Consider the following 19,799-nt stretch of genomic DNA (forward strand, 5'->3'; position numbering starts at 1 on the left):
AAAGATGTACGGAAAGGGGTGGAGGGAGTTAAAAACCTAAATTTGGAGGAGTTAAAACCCTGGTTTTATCATTTCACACTTAATGTTTGACATTATTGGACCAGAGTTAAGAAGAAATGGAAAGTACTATGCAAAATAATACTATAGAGATAAACTACAGCGACATGTCCAGAAATCATTTAGGAACAAAAATTAAAACTGTTCTCTAAAATAGTTGACTGTTCTCATCATGGAATGTAGTGGAACAACTATGCAGCAGTCATTGATCAAAGTTTACTAAGTAAGTTTACTAGTAAACTCTGAATGATGACTTTTGCTCTACAAACATTTCGTAGATGTAAAGGCTACCATAAACACACTTATCCAATGCTTCCATTAAGTTAAGCCTTTCAAAGTTTAAATGAATCAAACTCTATCAAGTTCTTCTTCAACTTCAAAGGTAGTATTGAAGCATTTCAGGAAATAAATATCACGCGCAAGAATAGAGCCTGAAAGGGCTTTATGAAAAAGAATTTGATCTTTATAATACGGTCATGTAAATCAGCTATAGCTACCACCCACCTAAGAAGACTTTCTCTTTTCCAATAGAGTAAGTGCCGCAGACAACAAGAGTATGTGGGTTTAGAGTTACAGCCTCAAAGGCGGTGTTGATGGCAAACTGGATAACCTCTTGCTGAGACGGAAAGGAGTATTCTGGGCTGCAGTATCTGCAAGATGGAAATACGGTACTTATTCAAAGAACAATAAGAAAGCCACAGAATCATGCTGGATGCTATTTTAGAAAACAAGCTTTAGCGAAATTATACACAACAGCAGTATGCTACATTAACACCACTGCGGTTATCTCAGCAGTGCCTCTGGTTAAAATATCTGTTACCAGTTATTGATTATTTATGATGGAATTATATATTTTCAGTATACCTTCTTCATTATATTTCTTTTATTACCCTCAAATAAACTGTATTTTCTCCTTCGGGAATATTTCTAGCTAGCTATTTTAGCTTTACTTTAATATCTTTTTTTTTTAAACCCAAATCTCTATCAAAGAAAATACTACTGGACAAAAGAATTATGATTTAGTGGAAAAAAACCCACATTTTTATGATAATGAAACTGAACAGGAATTTAATGAAGTAGCATTAAATCAAACAGTTGATATTCACATGGTTGTTATTTTCTCTTAGGAGAAATGGAATAAATACAGTATTACAGGAATACAGCAGATCCAGTTGGGTCTACCTCAATACAATAACATCCAATAAAAAATTAACCCTACAACTACTAGTTATATATATTTGAGATGAAAATTAAGCACTTTTCCATTAAAAATGACATAGGCATTCCTGTTGTGGCTCAGTGATTAACGAATCCAACTAGGAACCATGAGGTTGCGGGTTCAATCCCTGGCCTTGCTCAGTGGGTTAAGGATCCCACGTTGCTGTGGCTGTGGTGTAGGCCAGCAGCTACAGCTCCGATTCGACCCCTAGCCTGGGAACCTCCATATGCCACGGGACTGGCTCTAGAAAAGGCAAAAAGACAAAAAAAAAAAAAAAAAAAAAAAAAAGACATAAAGTACAAAGAAATATTTTTCCCAATTTTCAAAATAGTTTTTTGCTGGTCAGCCATAAGAACAGAAAAAATTTAGTCCTGTCTTATAAAAATTAACAGAGAAATTCAGAATTGTATATAGAATTAAATAGCCAAATAGTTTTTTTTTTTTAATTTATTTTCTTCATTCACCTAGTACTTAGGTGAATGGAATAATGAGCTACACTATTAAAAACTGGATGTGGAAAGACCATCTCTTACTAAGATATGCCATCCAAACTCACTTCTTGAAACAGGCTGAAATAGTTAACAATTTTTGACAAATTGATGAGGTATTTTAATATAAAATAATAAGATAATGGCTTAATATTCAGACAGAACTCATTCTGTTTTTTTCTTCACAATCATACATAACAGTTACACAGCTACCTTGAAAGAATAACTTCAAAGGGTGTTTTTCTAAAGTTTGCTCCCAAATTTTTCCTCCTTGTTTCAGTAACAAGATTCTCACATCAACCAAATTTTCAAAGGGCTATTACAGAAAAAAATTAAGCCAGAGTCAGTTAAGACATGTAACCCCAAATTTGTCCTTAAGCAAATATCTATTTTTTCAAATAGCATGCCTCTGATAAATAGAGTTAAAATGATAATTGACAATAAGCTATCACTTTGATCACCTAAGCAAATGCTCAAATTATTCATAATATACAGGGCGAATGCTGCCAGTGGAAAAAAAGAAGCACACAAACAAAGCTTCTCTTACGTTGTATCTAGGTAAAGCGTGTGGACTTTCTGGCCAGCAAGAAGAGAACGTTCCATGGTGGGATCTGCTCTGAAGTCTCCGGTGTGTAATATGACGTGACCATTAGGAAGGTGAAAGAGGACCATGACAGCACCTGGACAGCTGAACATAAACATTTCAAAGGAATATTCTTAACACAGGCAAAGCATCTAAAGGAAGAGTACTTTTTTGTTATTATTATTATTTTTATAAAAAATAAATAATAAAAAATTAAAAAATAAAGGAAGAGTACTCACTTTAGTATCAGCAAATTAATATAATTTATTAGCTGACCACAATGACATAGGAAGTGGAGCATTTTAACTTTAGGAAATTTATGTCACACAAAAAAACTAGCACGCAGGGAAGGGTTAATTCAGCAGGTCAGGGGTGTCAAGCTCCATACATCCCCAAGAAAGGCCTGTCTTTTGGACTAGTCCTTGGCTGGTCCTTGGGAGATGAGTTCTGAGTCCTTGGAATACTCTGCTTGCTAAGAGTGTTTCATATGCCTGATACATTGGGTCACGTGTTACTACTTTTATCAGATAGTTTATGCTCATCATGAGACCTACAGTGAATACCTGTTTTTGCTCTAGGGCACTGGTGTCTGAGTGGGTGCTGCGTGGGTCAGCTGCATGGGTGCTTCAGGTGTACATGATTGATCCTCAATGAAAACCCTGGATACCAAGGCTCAGTTGAGCATCCCTGGTTGGCCATATGTCCTGTGTGTTGTTACACACTGTTGCTGGGAGAATTAAGCACCTCTGCATCTCTCCACTAGAAGAGAATACCTGGAAACATGCTCCTGGTTTCTCCTGAATTCACCCCTATTTGCCTTTTCCCATTGCTGATTCTAATTTGTATCTGTTCACTGAGATAAGATGTAACCATACACTTAACAGCTTTTCTGTGTCCTGTAAGTCATTCTAGTGAACTACTGAGCCTTAAGGTGGTCCTGGGGACTCCTGACACATGGAGTTTGGAGATTAATGCCAAAATACAGAGAACTTTCCTTTTAAATTCTAGGAAAACACAGGGCATAATTACAATAATAATTAAAAACTTCCCCTTACCTGCATGACCCCAAAATTCAGACCCCAATGACTTCACTGGGGAGTTCTATCCAACACTTAGAGAAGAAATATTAACAATTACTACATGACACTTTTCAGAAACTAGAGGAGGGAATACTTCATGAGGCCACCATTACTCTGACACCAAAATAAGACTAAAGTATAAAAAAAACCCCTACAGACCAATATACATTACAAAAAGACACAAAATTCCTTAACAAAATATTAGCATATCAAATCCAGCCATATATTTTTTTAAAAGGGTAATACATGAAGAGCAAGTGGGGTTTATCTCAGTAACGCAAGGCTGGTTTAAGCCCATCTTTATCGTTTATCACATTAACATTACAGAGGAGAAAAACTGTGTTATCACCTCAATAGATGCCAAGGAAACATCTGACAAAATTCAACAACCATTCATGATTACAAACTCCCAGCAGACTAAGAACAGAGGGGATTTTCCTCGACCTGATAAAAGGCGCCTGTGAAAGACCTATTGCGAACATCATGCTTAGTGGAGAAAGACTAAAAACATTCCCCTTAAGATGAAGAACATGGCAATATGTTTACCCTCACTGCTCCTATTCAATATTGTACTGAAGGTCTGATCCAGTACAATAAACACAGAACAATCGCCATTCTAAATGGAGAGTAAGAAGGAAAATGACATTGTCTTTGGGGAAGGCACATGTAGAAAATTTTTAAGAATCTACAAAACAACAACTAATGAGCAAGTGTAGCAAGGTCTCAGGATACAAAGTCAACATACGAAATTCAGCTGTCCATCTAGAAGTGAATGGATAAAATAATTGTACTGTCTCCATACAATAGACACCACTCAGTAATAAACGGAAACACGCAACAGCATGGATGAACCTCAAAAACATGATGTGTGACAGAAGCCAGATAAAGAACAGTAGACACCATATGATTTCCCTTAGATGAATCCCCAGGAATGACAAATCCAATCCACAGCGATAGAAAACAAATCAGTGGTTTCCTGGGTCAGAGTCGGGGTTGGGGATTGACTGGGAAGGACCACAAGGAAAGCTTTTGCGGTGCAGAAATTTTCCTATATTTTTATTGTGGCAGGAATTACATGGGTGAGTCCTTTTTTCAAAATTCAGCAAAGACTTAAATGGGTCCCTTTTATTTATGTAAATTATACCTCAATCAAGTTGACAAAAAAAGAAAAAAAGAAAATTTAGAACTTGAGTTGTCATAATTGGTGACTGAAAAAAGAAACAGCAGCAAAGTTAGCAGAGGAAAACTTAGAGGCAAACCGAAAAAGACAGTACTGGCCTGGATTTTAGGAGCCCTGCATTTAGTCAATATTAATTCTCTAGGCACCTATGATCTCTAAGGTACATAAGGCTAACATTCTCTGAAAAGCAGAAAGACGCATAGCTGACAAGTACATTTTGGCAATGTGAACCCTGATAGCACTTTACATTAAAAAAAAAAAAAAAAGGAAGGAAAAGAAAAACAATTTCCAATAAAAATATCTTCCCAGTCTTCAGTGTCAAAACCAAAGGATTTCTTAAAGGGGGGGGAAACCCTCTAGAATCTGAACGGAGTAGCAGCTGCTAGTTTATATAAGTGATATTAAAGAGAATGGTAAAAAGTTATCTCTTAAAGAACAGTAGCAATCTTAAAATATTTTTAAAAAACAAGATGGATTTACACGTCAAGCATAGTAATTTAAAATGCACAAAAAAAAATGGATGAGAGAGCACTTAGAAAATCTGTCTGCATTTAATCTTTGATTCTGCAGTTGGGTACATTTTTTTTTTTTTTAAAAGGAGAAACATTTTACCGAGTTCTAAGAAACATCAAGCATAATAGTTCTAATAAAAAATCTGTTAAATAACCATGCTAATGGTTATTTAACAAATTTTCCTTTGGAATATTTAAAAATAGGATATTGTTGGAGTTCCCATCATGGTTCAGTGGTAATGAACCCAACTAGGATCCATGAGGATGCGGGTTCGATCCCTGGCCTCGATCAGTGGGTTAAGGATCTGGCTTTGGTGTAGGTCACAGATGCGGTTGAGATCCTGAGTTGCTGTGGCTGTGGTGTAAGCCAGCAGCTGCAGCTTCGATTCGACCCCTAGCCTGGGAACCTTCCATGTGCCACAGATGCGGCCCTAAAAAACAAACAAAAAATAAGGGGGGGGGGAAGAAGGGTATTGTTATGGTAACTTTAATACTTACTGATTGGCATCTAGCAAAACTACCTTGACTCCATTCACTACACATTCAGTGTCTATTGGCAATGGATGGATATACTGTTCTTGCACGTGAAGTTTGCTCTTCAACAAATTGCCAGTTACCTGCAAAATGGGATGAGCTTATTGCTGATACATTAAAACTCTAAATTAGTCTTTTATTTCATATCTAGCTTAGAATCCAAGCATCTCAAATAATAACCCTGTTCTCCCACTTATATTTATGTAAAGCTCTCCAGAATGCTAGAAAAAACTGCTAAAATGACTATGTCACAACTCTGCTTAGACATTGTCACTGACTCTCTCTCACCTGCAAAAAGTCTGCAGCATGATATACAAACCCTTCATGACCTATGGGTTTATCTCCTGTTATTTCCTATCTTGTCTTCAGTGATTCTAAATTACCTAAAGGGCCTGGAATAGGCATGTTTCTATGGTGTCTGTGCCTTTTCACAAACTCTTCTCTCTACCTAGGAGGCTCGCGCCTCTCTTCTTTGCCTGGTTCCCTCTTCGGACAGACCTGTGTTCAAATTCTGGCTCTGCCATTATTAGCTCCGCGACTGGGAGCATGCAACTTAACCTCTCCAAGCCTCAGCTGCTTCATTCATAAAAAGGTGATAATTCAAGGAGTTCCTGTTGTGGCGCAGCAGAAACGAATCCTGCTAGGAACCATGAGGTTGCGGGTTTGATCCCTGGCCTGGCTCAGCGGGTTAAGGATCCAGCCTTGTGGTGTAGGTTGCAGACATGGCTTGGATTCTGCGTTGCTGTGGCTGTGGTGGAGGCTGGAAGCTATAGCTCTGATTTGACCCCTAGCCTGGGAACCTCCAAACGACACGAGTGTGGCCCTAAAAAGCAAAAGCAAAAAAAAAGAGTGCTTGAGAATTAAAGCAAATTCTAGTCAAAGCCTTGAGTAGTACGCATTAAAATTCTCACCTTTTAAAAATTAGTTCAATGTATCTCACCAGGAAACTTTTTCTAATCTTAGCTTAGGACAGAGTAAAGGCCCCCTTCTCCCTACTTCTAGGCATTCTGTTCACTTTTCTACTACTATACTGATCCCATTGCAGTACCATTTCTGAATGTGTCCCCCAAAGGCTGAAAACTCCTGGAAGTTATGTATTTTGCCTTGGGTATCTTTTTAGGCACTCAGTAAATTTTTACTGAATGAAACTTAGATGCTTCAGTAGAGCATGAAGTAGTTTATCTATTATTTCCAAGTAATAAAGTATATTAAAAAAACCCTACTGTAACTGCTGACAATAACTCATTTAATTTTAGAAACTCAGGGTGGAATCTCTTTTCTCATATATCTTCTAGTAGAATGATAGCTACTTCAATTTTAATTTTTTTTAACCTAGACTGCTTAGAAATCCACTGTACTCTACGAGTTCAGAATTTAGAATACTTAAAACTTACCTCACTACAATAAACAGGAAAGGTGAAGTTTTTAGACAATCCAGCGTAATGATCAGAATGGAAATGCGTGAGAAAATAGGCTGTGCAACCTTCAACCACTCCATATTGAAAAGCATCCACAGTAAAGCCAGTTCCTATGATAAAAATATCAACACAGCTGCTTGAGCAATAGCTAAGTAAAAGCCATCCAATTTGCTTATTTAGCAAACCCTTTAACATGCTTACACTTCCAACTTAACTTTACAATTTAATTTAAAAATCTACAGCATAGAAACTCAGCAAAAGGTGATACTAGAGATGAAAATGAGTCCTGTAAGTTTCTACTAAATATCTCAGGACAGTTTTTTTTTTTTTAATAAATAAATATACCAAACCAAAAAAAAAAAAAAATCAAAATACTAAGCTACAAACCCCTGACTTCTTTGTTTTGCTGAATATTTTCAGGATACTTACTGAGCACATAAAATCCTTTACTTTTGCAAAACAACAAAAAGAGAATGCTAACTTTCTTCTAAAAAATGAATTCTTGTGGTTCAGGATACTTACTGAGCACATAAAATCCTTTACTTTTGCAAAACAACAAAAAGAGAATGCTAACTTTCTTCTAAAAAATGAATTCTTGTAGGTTAAGGATCCACTGCTGTGGCTCAGGTGGCTGCTATGGCGTAGGTTCAGTCCCTGGCCCTGGAAGTTTCACATGCCACAGGTGTGGCCAAAAAAAAAAAAAAAAAAAAAAAAAAAAATCTTTCTGAAACCAACACATTTTGGCAGTTCTACATGCTTTTCAAAAGAATTACTGGTTTCTTCAATAATAAAATTCATCTTACTACACATTTTTCTACTAATGCACCTATGAAGCCATGAAAAATTATAAGAATATCGTAAGGCTGAGAAAATAAATTATGATATGGTTTTAAAATGTTTAGTATTTCTTATGACATGTATAACCTGTGACATTTTCCTTCTTTGAAGCTATTTTCCTTAGGTGCTTAGAGACTTTTTATGGTTACTTACAGAGAGCCCTTCTTCTTATATGAACGTGATCTTACGAATCTTTGTCAAATCTGTAATATCTACCTAACTAGTACAGTATCTTGTGTATAGACTATGTTCAATAAAAGTTTGCTAATTGAATGGAGCCACAAAGATAAAATAGGCAAAAAACATTGTTATAGGTCAATGAGATACATAAAGCAAAAGAAACACATACAAAAAACTGTTTTACACATACACGACATGGGTAATGAACATGAAATTCAAAAACATCATATGGAGTTCCTGTCATGGTGCAGCAGAAATGAATGCAACAAGGAAACATGAGGTTGCGGGTTCGATCCCTGACCTTACTCACTGGGTTCAGGATCTGGTGTTGCCCTGAGCTGTGGTGTAGGTTGCAAACATGACTTGGATTTGATGTTGCTGGGGCTGTGGTGTAGGCCAGCAGTTATAGCTCCAGTTCGATCCCTAGCCTGGGAACCTCCTTATGCCATGGTGCAGCCCTAAAAAGACAAAAAAAAAAAAAAAAAAAAAAAAAAAAAAAGTTGTGGTTTTGTAGATATATTAAGCATTGTTGTTTCAACTTACCAGGTATTTTCTTATAGAATGGACATGTCCTTTTTCTTAATTTTCCTGCATTAGATGATTCCGGGGTTTTCGTGTTTCCTCTTTGCAGCCTGCTATGAGTTGATTTTGTCAAGACTCTGTCGTTATTTAAATTGACTGTTCCAGACTCTGTCTTGTCAAGGTGACCTGACCTCTTCTGATGTACTCCTTCCTGCAGTGAATCTGACTTCTTAAGTCTCTTTCGTTGACGCTGGGACCTCCTACTAGAAAGTTCCACAGAGGGCTGGCCCTCATTTAAATTCTTTGCCTCTAATTCTAAATCGCTTAAAGATTTTTCTGCTTTCCTCTTATACTGCCGAGATCTCTTTTCATTAGGACTTACAAGTGTACTTAAGTTCATCCTTCCTAATGTACTTTCCTCCGGCAATTTCTCTTCTTTTCTTTTGGGTGGTAGTCCGAAGTACACACCTATATCTGTTTGCTTCATTGCCTTAATAGAAGGGTCTGCTGCATTACACCTAGGGCCAGGTGGCAATATTTTCAAAGACTTGGCAGCTGCAGGTGTACCGGAAAATATCTCTGTATTTAAAGCTGTAACTTTACAGTCTAGTAAACCATCTAATGCCTTTCTGCAGGAATATGCTGAGTTAGTCTTGTTCTTAGCATGAGAATTCTTACTTGGTAATTCTCTAATTTTACTTTGGGTTGGGTGGAAAGAATGACACTCTCCTCCCTGGCGTTCAAAAGCGTTTGACACTTTACTCTTAAGTAATGGAAGAGGAAGTTGATTGTAAACAGCTGATTCTTCAAGTACCCGTTTCTCTTGATTTGACTGAGATGAGTGGAATTCTGGCTTTTGCTTTGCTTTAGAGGCTTGGTAACTAGGAGAAGTAAACCTCTCTGTGAAGGCAGGTGGAAACAGCATAAAATCCTCAGCAGTATATGCTGGATCATCACGTAAAATAATACTCTTCTTTTGGAAAGTAAGTTGAGGTGAGTTGTTCTGAGTGTGGCTGCATTTATACAATTCTTCGTCGTATTTATCCTGAGGTAGGAAGCTACCCATTTCCGGGCAGCTGCCCTCCAGGTCCTTTAGGAAAGAATCTCGACGTTTTCTAAACAAAGTGGAGCTGCTGTCATCTTCTTCTAGGCTGCCATCTTTAGAGCTTTCGGTAAAACACAATCCCTGTTGTGAATCATCCAGCCTTTCATCCGTATCGTAAGTTTCTTCATCACTCTGAAGTGGGGAATAGGAGATTTCACAGTCGCTCAAGTCATTTTCTGGCAGTGGCGACTTTCCGTGTTCTGGGCTGTTTGGGCTGTCTAATTTTTCAGCAAGAGGCAAACCAACTTCTACCCATTTGTCATTTTTAACAAGTTCTGTGAGTTGTGGGGCTTGCTGGGAAGTGTGGATATTTGTTGAAGAGGAACTCTTTTTATCGGTTTCAGTTGGAGACTGAGATGTTTTTAGACACTGTGTCACCAACAAGGGATCAGTCGAAACATTTTTAAAGTTTTCTGTTTGATTCTGACACAGAGACCATCCTTCCTCAAGGCTACTGAGAAAACCTGAATGAGTCTCACTGAAACTCTCACCTGGACCTCTCAAAGGACTGTAACCAGCCCTGCTCCGAGCTAGCAGGAGGTGAGTGTACTTCTTGTAATGAGAAGGGATTGTGGAGGAACACTGAAGACCATCAGGACACTCTGGAAGTTTTGATAAAGAAAAAAGGATTACACATCAAAGCACAGACGAAGCTTTGACAGTCTTTGCACCATAAATTAACATGTAAGTAATCCGTCTTTGAGGGCACAAACAACAGCTATCTCTATACAATCCAAAAAGTCAGCACGTAGTAACAGTAATCCAGTATGGTTTTTGAAAGGTGCTAGTCATTATTTTTAAATCAAATAGTCTTTTCAATTTCCTTTCAAATGCTCTTTTCTCAAAAAAAAAAAAAAAATTAAGATGAACATCTTTTTCTTCCCTCAACTAGTAACTTCCACCAGGATGAGCTCCTCCAAAATGCATGTCATGCTTGCACTAGGTATTTCTTAAACAGGTGCTGTAAATCGATACTATCAGTTTCACTAAGTAATAATTATTACTATTACTAAACTATCAGTTTCACTAATAATTATTACTATTACTAAACTATCAGTTTCACTAAGTAATGATTATTACTATTACTATTACTAAACTATCAGTTTCACTAGGTAATGATTATTTAGAAATAATTACTCGAAAAGAGTACAGAAGACTGGTATGTCTCTTACAGACTAGAGCTCTACGCCAATTTTTATCTTACCAGGCAACACGAATTGATGACAGTTGTACTGAATTAGGTTCCACTATTAAGTATATACACTGTATACAAAAGCAGCAATAACAATCTTAGAGCTGTTCATACCTTAACCATTTTAGATTCTAAGGTGTGAAATTCAATTGGATAAACTGGTTAATAAGGCTTTAATAATCTGCAAACCATTTCCCATCATGCCGTATGACTGACAGTCTGTAAACTATCTCGGCATATTCTCCTGCATGTTCATTTCCAGGCTTATCAAAATATGATCCCCCCACCCCTCACCAAAAAAAAAAAAAAAAAAAAAAGATGTTACATTCAATTGGAAGACTTCATTGCTTAAAACCTAAAACCACCTCATAAAAGTACATGCTATGGAACAGAATTCAAGAATGCACCTGAAATTCTAGTCAAAGGAATTTAGTCAGTGAAAGAAGCAGAAGAAAAATCTCTTTGAGGTGGCTTCATCTAGAAGACAGTTCACCCTGAAGAACTCACCAGAGAATTCCAACGTCTATTTCTGATTTTCAAGCCACTTAAAAGCAAATTACAAGCATTTGATGAGGCTTTACCTTTATCAATGAATTATTTTTAAACGTTATTGTACATCTTCATGCACTACTTTAAAACGGTAACTGGAGGTTAATAATAAAATGTCCTCTGAATCAGAGTTAACATGAAGGTCATACTGAGTATTTTTTTTTAATTGTAGTGAATTTCAATTCTTTGAGATTAAAAAATATATATATATGTATAACTTTAAAATATACAAATCATCAATAACAGCTAATTCTCCATACACTCTAGGTTGGATTTTCTACATGTTAAACATGGCATTTATTATATAATTTAAAAAACAACCAAACATAGCATTACTTCAGTTATCATTTAGCACAATTTTATTCTTAGAATCTTAATAACCTAACACTCCTTCCCAGTTCTTCTTTCTGTACATTAGCAATGATGATTAACGTAGCCACATTTAGAAGGGTGGACTACATTAATAAGTCTCTAAAAAGTCTGTTTCCTAAAAGATAACAAAATGAGCAAGTTGTTTAACTTTTAAGAACCTTCATCTGTAAGATACCATCTCCCTTATGTAGGTGAGAGTACTTTGCATATGTGCTCAATTAAGTTATGAAAAACCACAGAGTTAAGACCTGTTATGAAATAGGATACACTGAAACTATTTTCAAGTTTGCAACATTCTTTACAATGACACCACTGACTTATCTTTTTACCCTTCACAAGAAGGATAAAAATGCATACCTTGTTTCCTTCTCGAGAAAGTCACTTATACATTGAGACAGCGTTTCATCTCTCCTGTGATTTACTGCTTTCTTGGCTTATTTCACTGGGCTGATATGTTTGGCCTAACATCGGTCATTTCAACTACTTAGAGTCCACTCTCTTTTTTGTAATCTTACCTGTTTTAGAGACTGGTAGGGAATCCAAACATTCAAAAACATGCCATCGAGGTGTTTGACCTAGCAAGGATGAAAAAGGCATCTGGCAGTTTGGACAGTATCCATCATAAACTGGCCGTACCTTCGGAGACACATGTTTGTTTTTGTGAGTCTTTCTTGGTGTGGTCTCCCTGTCTTGGCACTGCTGAATACCATCTTCGCAACTAGAATTCTGACTAGAAGCTACAGAAGTCTGACTGTTTGTTTCTCCAAGGCACATTTCTGGGGTCCTCACTTTCTCTTTAGCTTCTACAGTTCTTTTTTTATTTCTGTTTCGTTTTGATTGGTACTTTCCATCTGTTGCTTTTTCAACAGATTTTGGAATATTCTCAGAGCAATTATTTGAATGTACTGATTTAGGTTTTCTTTTGGATTTGTATTCCCAGATGTCTTCTTCCAAAAAAGTGTCTTTTTCCAAAAAAGTGTCTTCTTCCAAAAAAGTGTCTTCAAACATGGCAAAATGACTTTAATCATAAAAGAAGCACTAATCTAAGTAAACTGAGGGTCTACTTCCTGTTACGAAAATTTTAAATAGAATTCTTATTCCGAAAAAAAACAAAAACAAAAACAAAAAACCCCTCTAACCTGATGGGATTCTAAAGCTTTGGTAATGAATATATTGGCAAACTACAAACCTTATACCTGAGAACACCTGCTATTCCATTTATACTACAATGAAATTAACAGGGGTAGCATCTGAGAAGTTTTCCATTGTGTATATTTCATTCAGGTATCTTGGCTTTTTCCAGGACTTGTTTCATAAATAAAAATCAGTAATACTTTCAACGCGAAGCCCTAATGGGAAGCATAGGGTTAACAGTTTAATTTTAGAAGGAGCTTTGTAAAATTGTTATCAAGCGTCCTTCAATTCTATTTCAACTGGACAATTGTCCAAATAATACAAACCCAACCACAGTTCTTGGGTAGACGGCTCAGCAGGTATTCCAAACATTCCAAACACTGAAGGCTTCAGTTTGCTAGTAACACTAATCACACCATAATCAAATGTGTGTGAGTCGCAAAAAGCTTAATTGCCCTTATCTGTGACTCGTGGATATTCAACAACTTCAGTGTCCTGGGTCAGTTCAATTATCTTCTTCCAGCAGCAATGAACAAACACTGCACAATGAACAAACAAAATTCAAAGATGTGAAGTCGTGCTCGCACTGAGGCCACCCACATTCCTCACTCCAGACCACAGGGGTGACCTGCCCTCTCTCCACCAGCCTCAAAACCAAAGTTTACCTGCCTGATGCCTCTCAGTTGCTCGACCTCCTCTTTAGATGTAGGAGGGTGAGAGGCCAGTGAATGGGCCCTTACCCGCTCTAGGGTAGGGAGAGGGTGAGCTGCTGACACAGCCCGCTCCGCAAAAGCCGTCAGAGCCCTTCCCTTCCGAAGACAGAGCCCGAGCCTTCAGGGATCCCCGCCGCCACCCACCTGCCACCCTCACCCCGCCTTGTGCAGCTGCAGCTGAGTCCACTTCCCTCGCGCCCCCTTCCCCTGCTCGGCTGACAATCTATTCGCGCCCGCACTTTCAGCACTGGACCGTAACAAAATCCTGCGTTTGTGTATAAGCCAAAGCCATTGGCTAGTCACTCCCAACTTTAAAAAAGCCTGCTCCTTTACCTTTCGTGTCGTGGCGGGAACAGTTTCCTGTTACCGATGTTGTGTCGAATCAGCTGATCTTGGTCTAAAAGTGGGACTTTTAAAAGAAAAAAAGTTTGTGCCCTTTTAAGTCCTACGGATTTATTTTGTTTTATTTTAGTTCTAAAACCTGCTAATTTCCAAAGTGAAGGGTTGGGGAATGGGTCTCTGAGAACTTCTAGAACGCTTGCCCAGAGGCCTTTTCCATGTTGAATCTGGCGCGCTGAATGTGCAGACTCAGCTGTGGCGTGAGGATTTAGAAGGGGCGGGGTGGTTTGGGACGGTAGTTTAATTACGTGCCTGGGAATAGTGTCGATTTGTGCTCTAGCGTTTGAAGAAAAGTGCCATTAACTTGGAGGGGGGCCGGTGGTGGGTGAGGCGAATGTACTGTTCTGAAACCGAAGGGCTGTAAGCGCTTCCCCCTTTCTCTAAACGAGGCCGTCCGGCGGGCTCGGCAGCCGCCTCTGGACGGTCCGGAGAGAACATGGCGGCGCCCGGAGCCCGGAGCTGCAGCCTGTCGGGCCTGCTCCCGGCTCAGACCTCGCTGGAGTACGCCCTGCTCGACGCCGTCACCCAGGAGGAGAAGGACAGCTTGGTCTACCAGTATCTGCAGAAGGTGGACGGTTGGGAGCAGGACTTATCAGTGCCCGAGTTTCCGGAAGGTGAGGGGCTGGCTTCAGGGTGGGGACCCCTCCCGGAACCTCCCCTTCCTCGGGGACTGCGCCCTCCCCTGAAGCGGTGGGCGAGGCGGGATTGTGCCACCGCGCCGGGGAGAGGCGCTTCGCACAGCGGAGCATCTGTCCCCCGGCGGCGGCGGCGGCGGCGGACCGTGGGTTTATGGAGGGCGGGGACCTGCATCTTCATCTCTGCAATCATCTAGATCTGCCCGGGCCTTATGTTAACTAAGTAACTTTCCCCGAATGTTTCGTTGGCATGATGCCAGTGTCCATGCCACCCTGTCCTTCCAGTCTGGTTGCCCAGCATCATCATAATTCTGCATTATCGTAGCTAACCTTTATTGATCAGTTCTTAGGGGCCCCACACAGTTTTCATCACTTTAAGGGTACTATTTTATTTAATCCTCTCTGCAGTCCATTGAAGTGCTCTTAATTAGCCTTATTTTATAAATTGGGGGACTCAGGCACGGGATCAGGGAGATTGAGTCGTTTGCCGAGGGCATCCTAACTAAGAATTACCAGAGTCGGAATCAGCAGACTCCCTTCTTCTGCCGGTTTCTTTGCTGTGCCACACTCCTCTGTTCAAAGTTTGAAACTTGTAATTTTAAAAGTCTGAATTATGACCTGTCTCCAGGGTTTGAATCCTGGCTCTGTGAATGTTTGGAGCACTAGGGAACCTGATATTCCTAGCAGTGCTGTTTATGAAGCGCATCTTATTGTGATACATGAAACCGAACTTTACCTTCTTTGGTTGGGGCTGGCATTGTTTTGCCTGGTGGTGTTGGCGTATCTCCTGGCATGACACTGAAACCACATGTATAGTTAATTGGTTGGACGTGACAGGGTTCAGTATCTCATGAGAGGTATATGGGAACCTTGGCTCTGATGACAGCCTCCTGTGCTTCTAAGCCTTTTGCTCTCTCTCCTTCAAAAGTGCTAATTTTTTTCTGTTATTAGTCCTATCTTGGTATTGTGTTATTGCAGAATTCTGTCAAAAGAGTTGGGTGCATTTGTGCTTATCCCATCAAAGAAACTTTAGAAATTTATATACATGTATGTATATTTTTAAAGAACTCTGTGAGAAGTTAAACTTACATAGTACGTTGTCATAAATGAGCATGCCACCAACTAGGATTCAGGCCAGTATTTTTATCTTCTTGTTTGTATTTACAATGAGTGTGTTTTATTACCATGAGATTTGATCTCCATGACTCATACATAATATTTCAAAATATTCAAGCTTCATATTTGACATAGTCAAGCTTTCTGCTGGACCTGCTTATTGAGGACAGAATACTAGATGGATTTTTTTTTCTTTTTTTTTTTTTTGGTTTTGGTTTGTTTGTTTTTGGTTTATCAGTTACTGTGATCAGAAAGTCCTAAACATAACTCCATCTCAAAAACACTGAACTTTGTTCATTTCTTAAAAGAAACACCTTTTATGGAAAGCAGTGTGATATAATGGATGGATTCAAATGGTTCTAGAATTAAATCCCAGTTATTCCGTTTGTTAGTTGCATGATTTTAAGCAAGTTACTTGAAGCCATACTTTTCTCACTTCTAAAATGGGCCAAGTATTTACCTTTGAGGTTTATTATGCCAATTGAAAGTAATAAATCTTACATTTCTCAGGAGAGAATAGGAGAGCTCAGTAAATAGGAGAGCTCAGTAAATGTTAGCAACTTTTAAGATTATATTCATTGTAATTATAAGATGCATTATTATTCTTATTAAGTCTGATAAGCACCTAGCACAATAACTGACATGTAATACTTTCCCTACCTCTCCAATCTAAGTCAGGCTCGACTGTTTACAGAAAATAAACTTGAGACAAATTCATAAATATTTTAAAATTAAAAAATGAAATATACATTAGTTTGAAGTTTTATATGGCCACTTGATCTGGTATACAATGGGTAATTAAGACCTCTCTATACCCTAAAACCTCACTAGGTTGGACCAATTGACAAAAATACTAATCTGGTTTGCAGATTTTTTTTCTTTTAGAATTTTGTTTTAATCGAATTAACTCCAGTTACTGTTATTAGTTGTTATTATTCACGTGTTCTACCCAATTCTGGCTTTCAGTTTCTGCAAAATATTCCCAGACATATGCTTCACGGTATAATTAATAGTTTAGTAGCTGCATTTATTTACTTGCAAGCTGCAAACTCATTCTCTTCGATTTCTTAAATTGATCAGAGATGCTGTACTTTTAACCTGCTTCTGTTTAACAGAATCTTTCTTCCTAGTGCATAGTTAAAATTGTAAATCGTGGTCAAGTAATTATAGATTCTGATTTACAAAAGCACAGATTAATGAGATCCTATTTTTCTTTGGAGGGAAGGGAACATGCTCTTCATCGGTATTAATGTTGCTTCCATGAAATCGATGATAATGACTGTGTTTTGTTTAGCTTTGCATTTAAAATATTTTGTATTTAAGGTCTCATTCAAATCCAGAGCATTTCAGTTCTTTTTCTTATGAAATTGGCTTAGGCATTTTGTGTATGTTTATCCTTATGTTTATCTGTTCCTTTTTGACATTTAAAGATTGACCATCATTCTCAGTAGCCATTTGTACCTAATCATGTACTTAGGTCCTTTTAATATTTGATATTTCCTCTCGTTTTTACCTAAATATATTGATTTTACTTCCTTTCACACACAGACGAGTGTACTGTTTCTGAAAGAATTTGGTGGCTTTGTCTTACTATATCTACAGACTGCCACATAATAGTGGATTTCCCATTTTTACCTCCCCACTCCCTTCCTGCCCCCCCATCACTTCCTTAGAAATAATAATGGTTCACATTTTCATGGAAATTTTTAGATAAATTATCTTTTCCTTTAATCATAATTTATTTTGTGTAAATTTCAGGGTTAGAATGGCTGAACACAGAAGAATCTATTTCTATCTACAAGGATCTCTGTGGAAAAGTGGTCGTCCTTGATTTCTTCACCTACTGCTGCATCAACTGTATTCACCTCTTGCCTGATCTTCATGCATTAGAACACACATACTCTGATAAAGGTATCTGCCCTTTAATTGGTTTCTTACAGACTGTCCTGGCATAGTCACTGAAAGAGTAGCTGACTCATTTGCTCATAGGAGAATGAACATTTGGCGAGACTTCAATGGTTCTAAAAGTAATTTCTAATCTATGAATTAAGGACTCCATGTACCTTTTCCTGAAGAGTTAAGCTTAGTGATAATGGTTTGCCTTCCTAAAGAACCAACATTTAGTATATGACTTTTCTTTAAGGATAAGGACATAATTTACTTTTTTCATGAGCAGGTATTTTAAAAAGGTCATTTTGTATATCTCAACTTACCTGAATTTCTTCTCAGGAAAAAAAAAAAGGAAAAATGAAAAGTGTGATTAATTTTATACTCCTCTAGATATGATAAAAAAGTTTAAAGTTCTTTTTAGGAAATGCGATGAGGTTTCCTTTAATTTTGAATGACATGAATTACAGTAGAATACAAAGCATTCTAACAGATACTTTTTCTTTGACCCTGCTTTAATTTAAAAATTATTTATAAAGGTTAATATTTTACAAAGCACACTAGGAAATCCTCTTTTATGGTATTACAGATTCTGAAAATCGAAGAGATTATACTTTGTATTTTCTTTAGAACTTTGACATTTTTTTCAAATTTTTGTCTTCTTTCTAGAAAAAAGCATGTGGGATAAATGAAACTAATTAAAGGTTCAATTTAATTAGGTTTAAATTGAAGCTGCCCTCTTGCAATGACTACAAAGAAAAGGGGGTCACAGATCCTGTGAGAGTATAGATGAGAATAGAATAATAGATAGATACAGAAATGAAGGTTATCTTGAAGCTTAGTTTTTAAAAAAGGATTGTTGGATAAAATCTCAGTGCAAGCGAAACTTCAGATGCTTTAAAATTGTAATGGACTGTATCTGGAAATTGCATATCAATGAGATTTATCAAGAACTCAAATATTCCCAGGAGCTAAGTCATGTTTTCAAAAGTTAATCCGTATTTAAGAAATATGAATATTTCTTAATCTGGTAGGTTTTGGATGCTTGTGTGTCTTGTTCAAGTCAATGTAAAATAAATTTATTGAGTATTTATTATGTTCAGGGTACTCTAATTGCTAAGGAAATATGTAACAAAGTTGAATTAAAGCTGTATGGAACATGGGGAAAGGAGTAACTTTTTTTTTGCTTAGAAGCTTTGGAAGATATTTCTCAGAGAAGGAGACAGTTAAGCTGAAACTTGATAAGTGAGCAGGAGTATAGCTGAAAATGAGAATGAGGCAGGAGGATGTGAGGATGTGACAGGTAAACAAGTAGGGAAGCACAGAAGAGTAGGTTTGGGGTGTGGTAAAGAGTTTGGTGTGGCAAGATTGTAGGGGCTCCTGGGCAAATGAAAAGAGAGGAAAGGAGGTTAGGTTCAGACCATTTTGTATAACATTCTTAATAGTTAAGTTAATGGACTTTTTCATCCATTGAAGATACAGAGATGGTTTTTTTGTTTGTTTGTTTTATGCGGGATATGAAGGTTTCCAGGTTAGGGATACAATCAGCTGTAGCTGCTTGCCTGTACCACAGCTCACGGCAATGCCAGATCCTTAACCCACTGAGCGAGGACAGGATCGAACCTGCATCCTCTGGAATGCTAGTCAGATTTGTGAACTACTGAGCCATGACAGAGATGTTTAAGTTGTTTTTTTATTTTTTAAATTTTTTTATAATAGTTGATTTACAATATTTTGTCAATTTCTGCTGTACAGCAAAGTGACTCAACTATATATACATATATTCTTTTTTTTTTACATTATCCTCCGTCATATTCCATCACAAGTGGCTAGGTATAGTTCCCTGTGCTATACAGCAGGATCTCATTGCTTATCCACTCCAAATGCAGTAGTTTACATCTACTAAGCCCAAACTCCCAGTCCATCCCACTCCTTTCCCCCTCCCACTTGGCAATCACAAGTCTCTTCTCCAGGTCCATGAGTTTGTTTCTTTTCTGTAGATAGGCTCATTTGTGCCAGTATTAGATTCCAGATCTAAGGGATATCATATGGTATTTGTCTTTCTCTTTCTGACGTACTTCACCTAGT

General features: G+C 37.8%; 2 protein-coding genes and 1 long non-coding RNA gene across 8 annotated transcripts in view; 2 read left to right on the top strand and 1 right to left on the bottom strand.

Annotated features, from left to right (window-relative positions):
- The window catches only part of LOC110256760, a 16,645-nt gene extending 14,073 nt beyond the window's left edge, over window positions 1-2,572 (top strand). The window contains exon 2 of the long non-coding RNA XR_002338706.1: window positions 2,323-2,572. This is a non-coding gene — a long non-coding RNA (uncharacterized LOC110256760). The remainder of the gene's footprint in view (window positions 1-2,322) is intronic.
- Window positions 1-14,147, bottom strand: part of DCLRE1A (DNA cross-link repair 1A) — an 18,108-nt gene extending 3,961 nt beyond the window's left edge. The window contains exons 1-7 of one of the 5 annotated variants that reach the window (XM_013983742.2): window positions 14,008-14,147; window positions 12,343-13,500; window positions 8,631-10,316; window positions 7,047-7,180; window positions 5,617-5,735; window positions 2,312-2,452; window positions 562-707 (exon numbers count right to left, since the gene is read on the bottom strand). In XM_013983742.2, coding sequence (XP_013839196.1) covers window positions 562-707; window positions 2,312-2,452; window positions 5,617-5,735; window positions 7,047-7,180; window positions 8,631-10,316; window positions 12,343-12,835 — 2,719 coding nt within the window. In that variant the 5' untranslated portion in view covers window positions 12,836-13,500; window positions 14,008-14,147. Of the gene's footprint in view, window positions 1-561; window positions 708-2,311; window positions 2,453-5,616; window positions 5,736-7,046; window positions 7,181-8,630; window positions 10,317-12,342; window positions 13,501-13,626 lie in introns of all 5 variants that reach the window. The other 4 variants (XM_001926859.4, XM_013983744.2, XM_013983743.2 and 1 more) reach the window with 4 other exon arrangements.
- The window catches only part of NHLRC2 (NHL repeat containing 2), a 72,999-nt gene continuing 67,469 nt past the window's right edge, over window positions 14,270-19,799 (top strand). Inside the window, exons 1-2 of one of the 2 annotated variants that reach the window (XR_307818.3) lie at window positions 14,270-14,687; window positions 17,583-17,735. Coding sequence is in view for 1 of the 2 variants with exons in the window: in NM_001243561.1 (NP_001230490.1) it covers window positions 14,510-14,687; window positions 17,583-17,735 (331 nt within the window). In the remaining variant the exon portion in view is untranslated. 2 annotated transcript variants of the gene reach the window in all.

The sequence above is a fragment of the Sus scrofa genome, chromosome 14 (assembly GCF_000003025.6).
Source record: "Sus scrofa isolate TJ Tabasco breed Duroc chromosome 14, Sscrofa11.1, whole genome shotgun sequence".
In the NCBI taxonomy this organism is placed as follows: Eukaryota; Metazoa; Chordata; class Mammalia; order Artiodactyla; family Suidae; genus Sus; species Sus scrofa.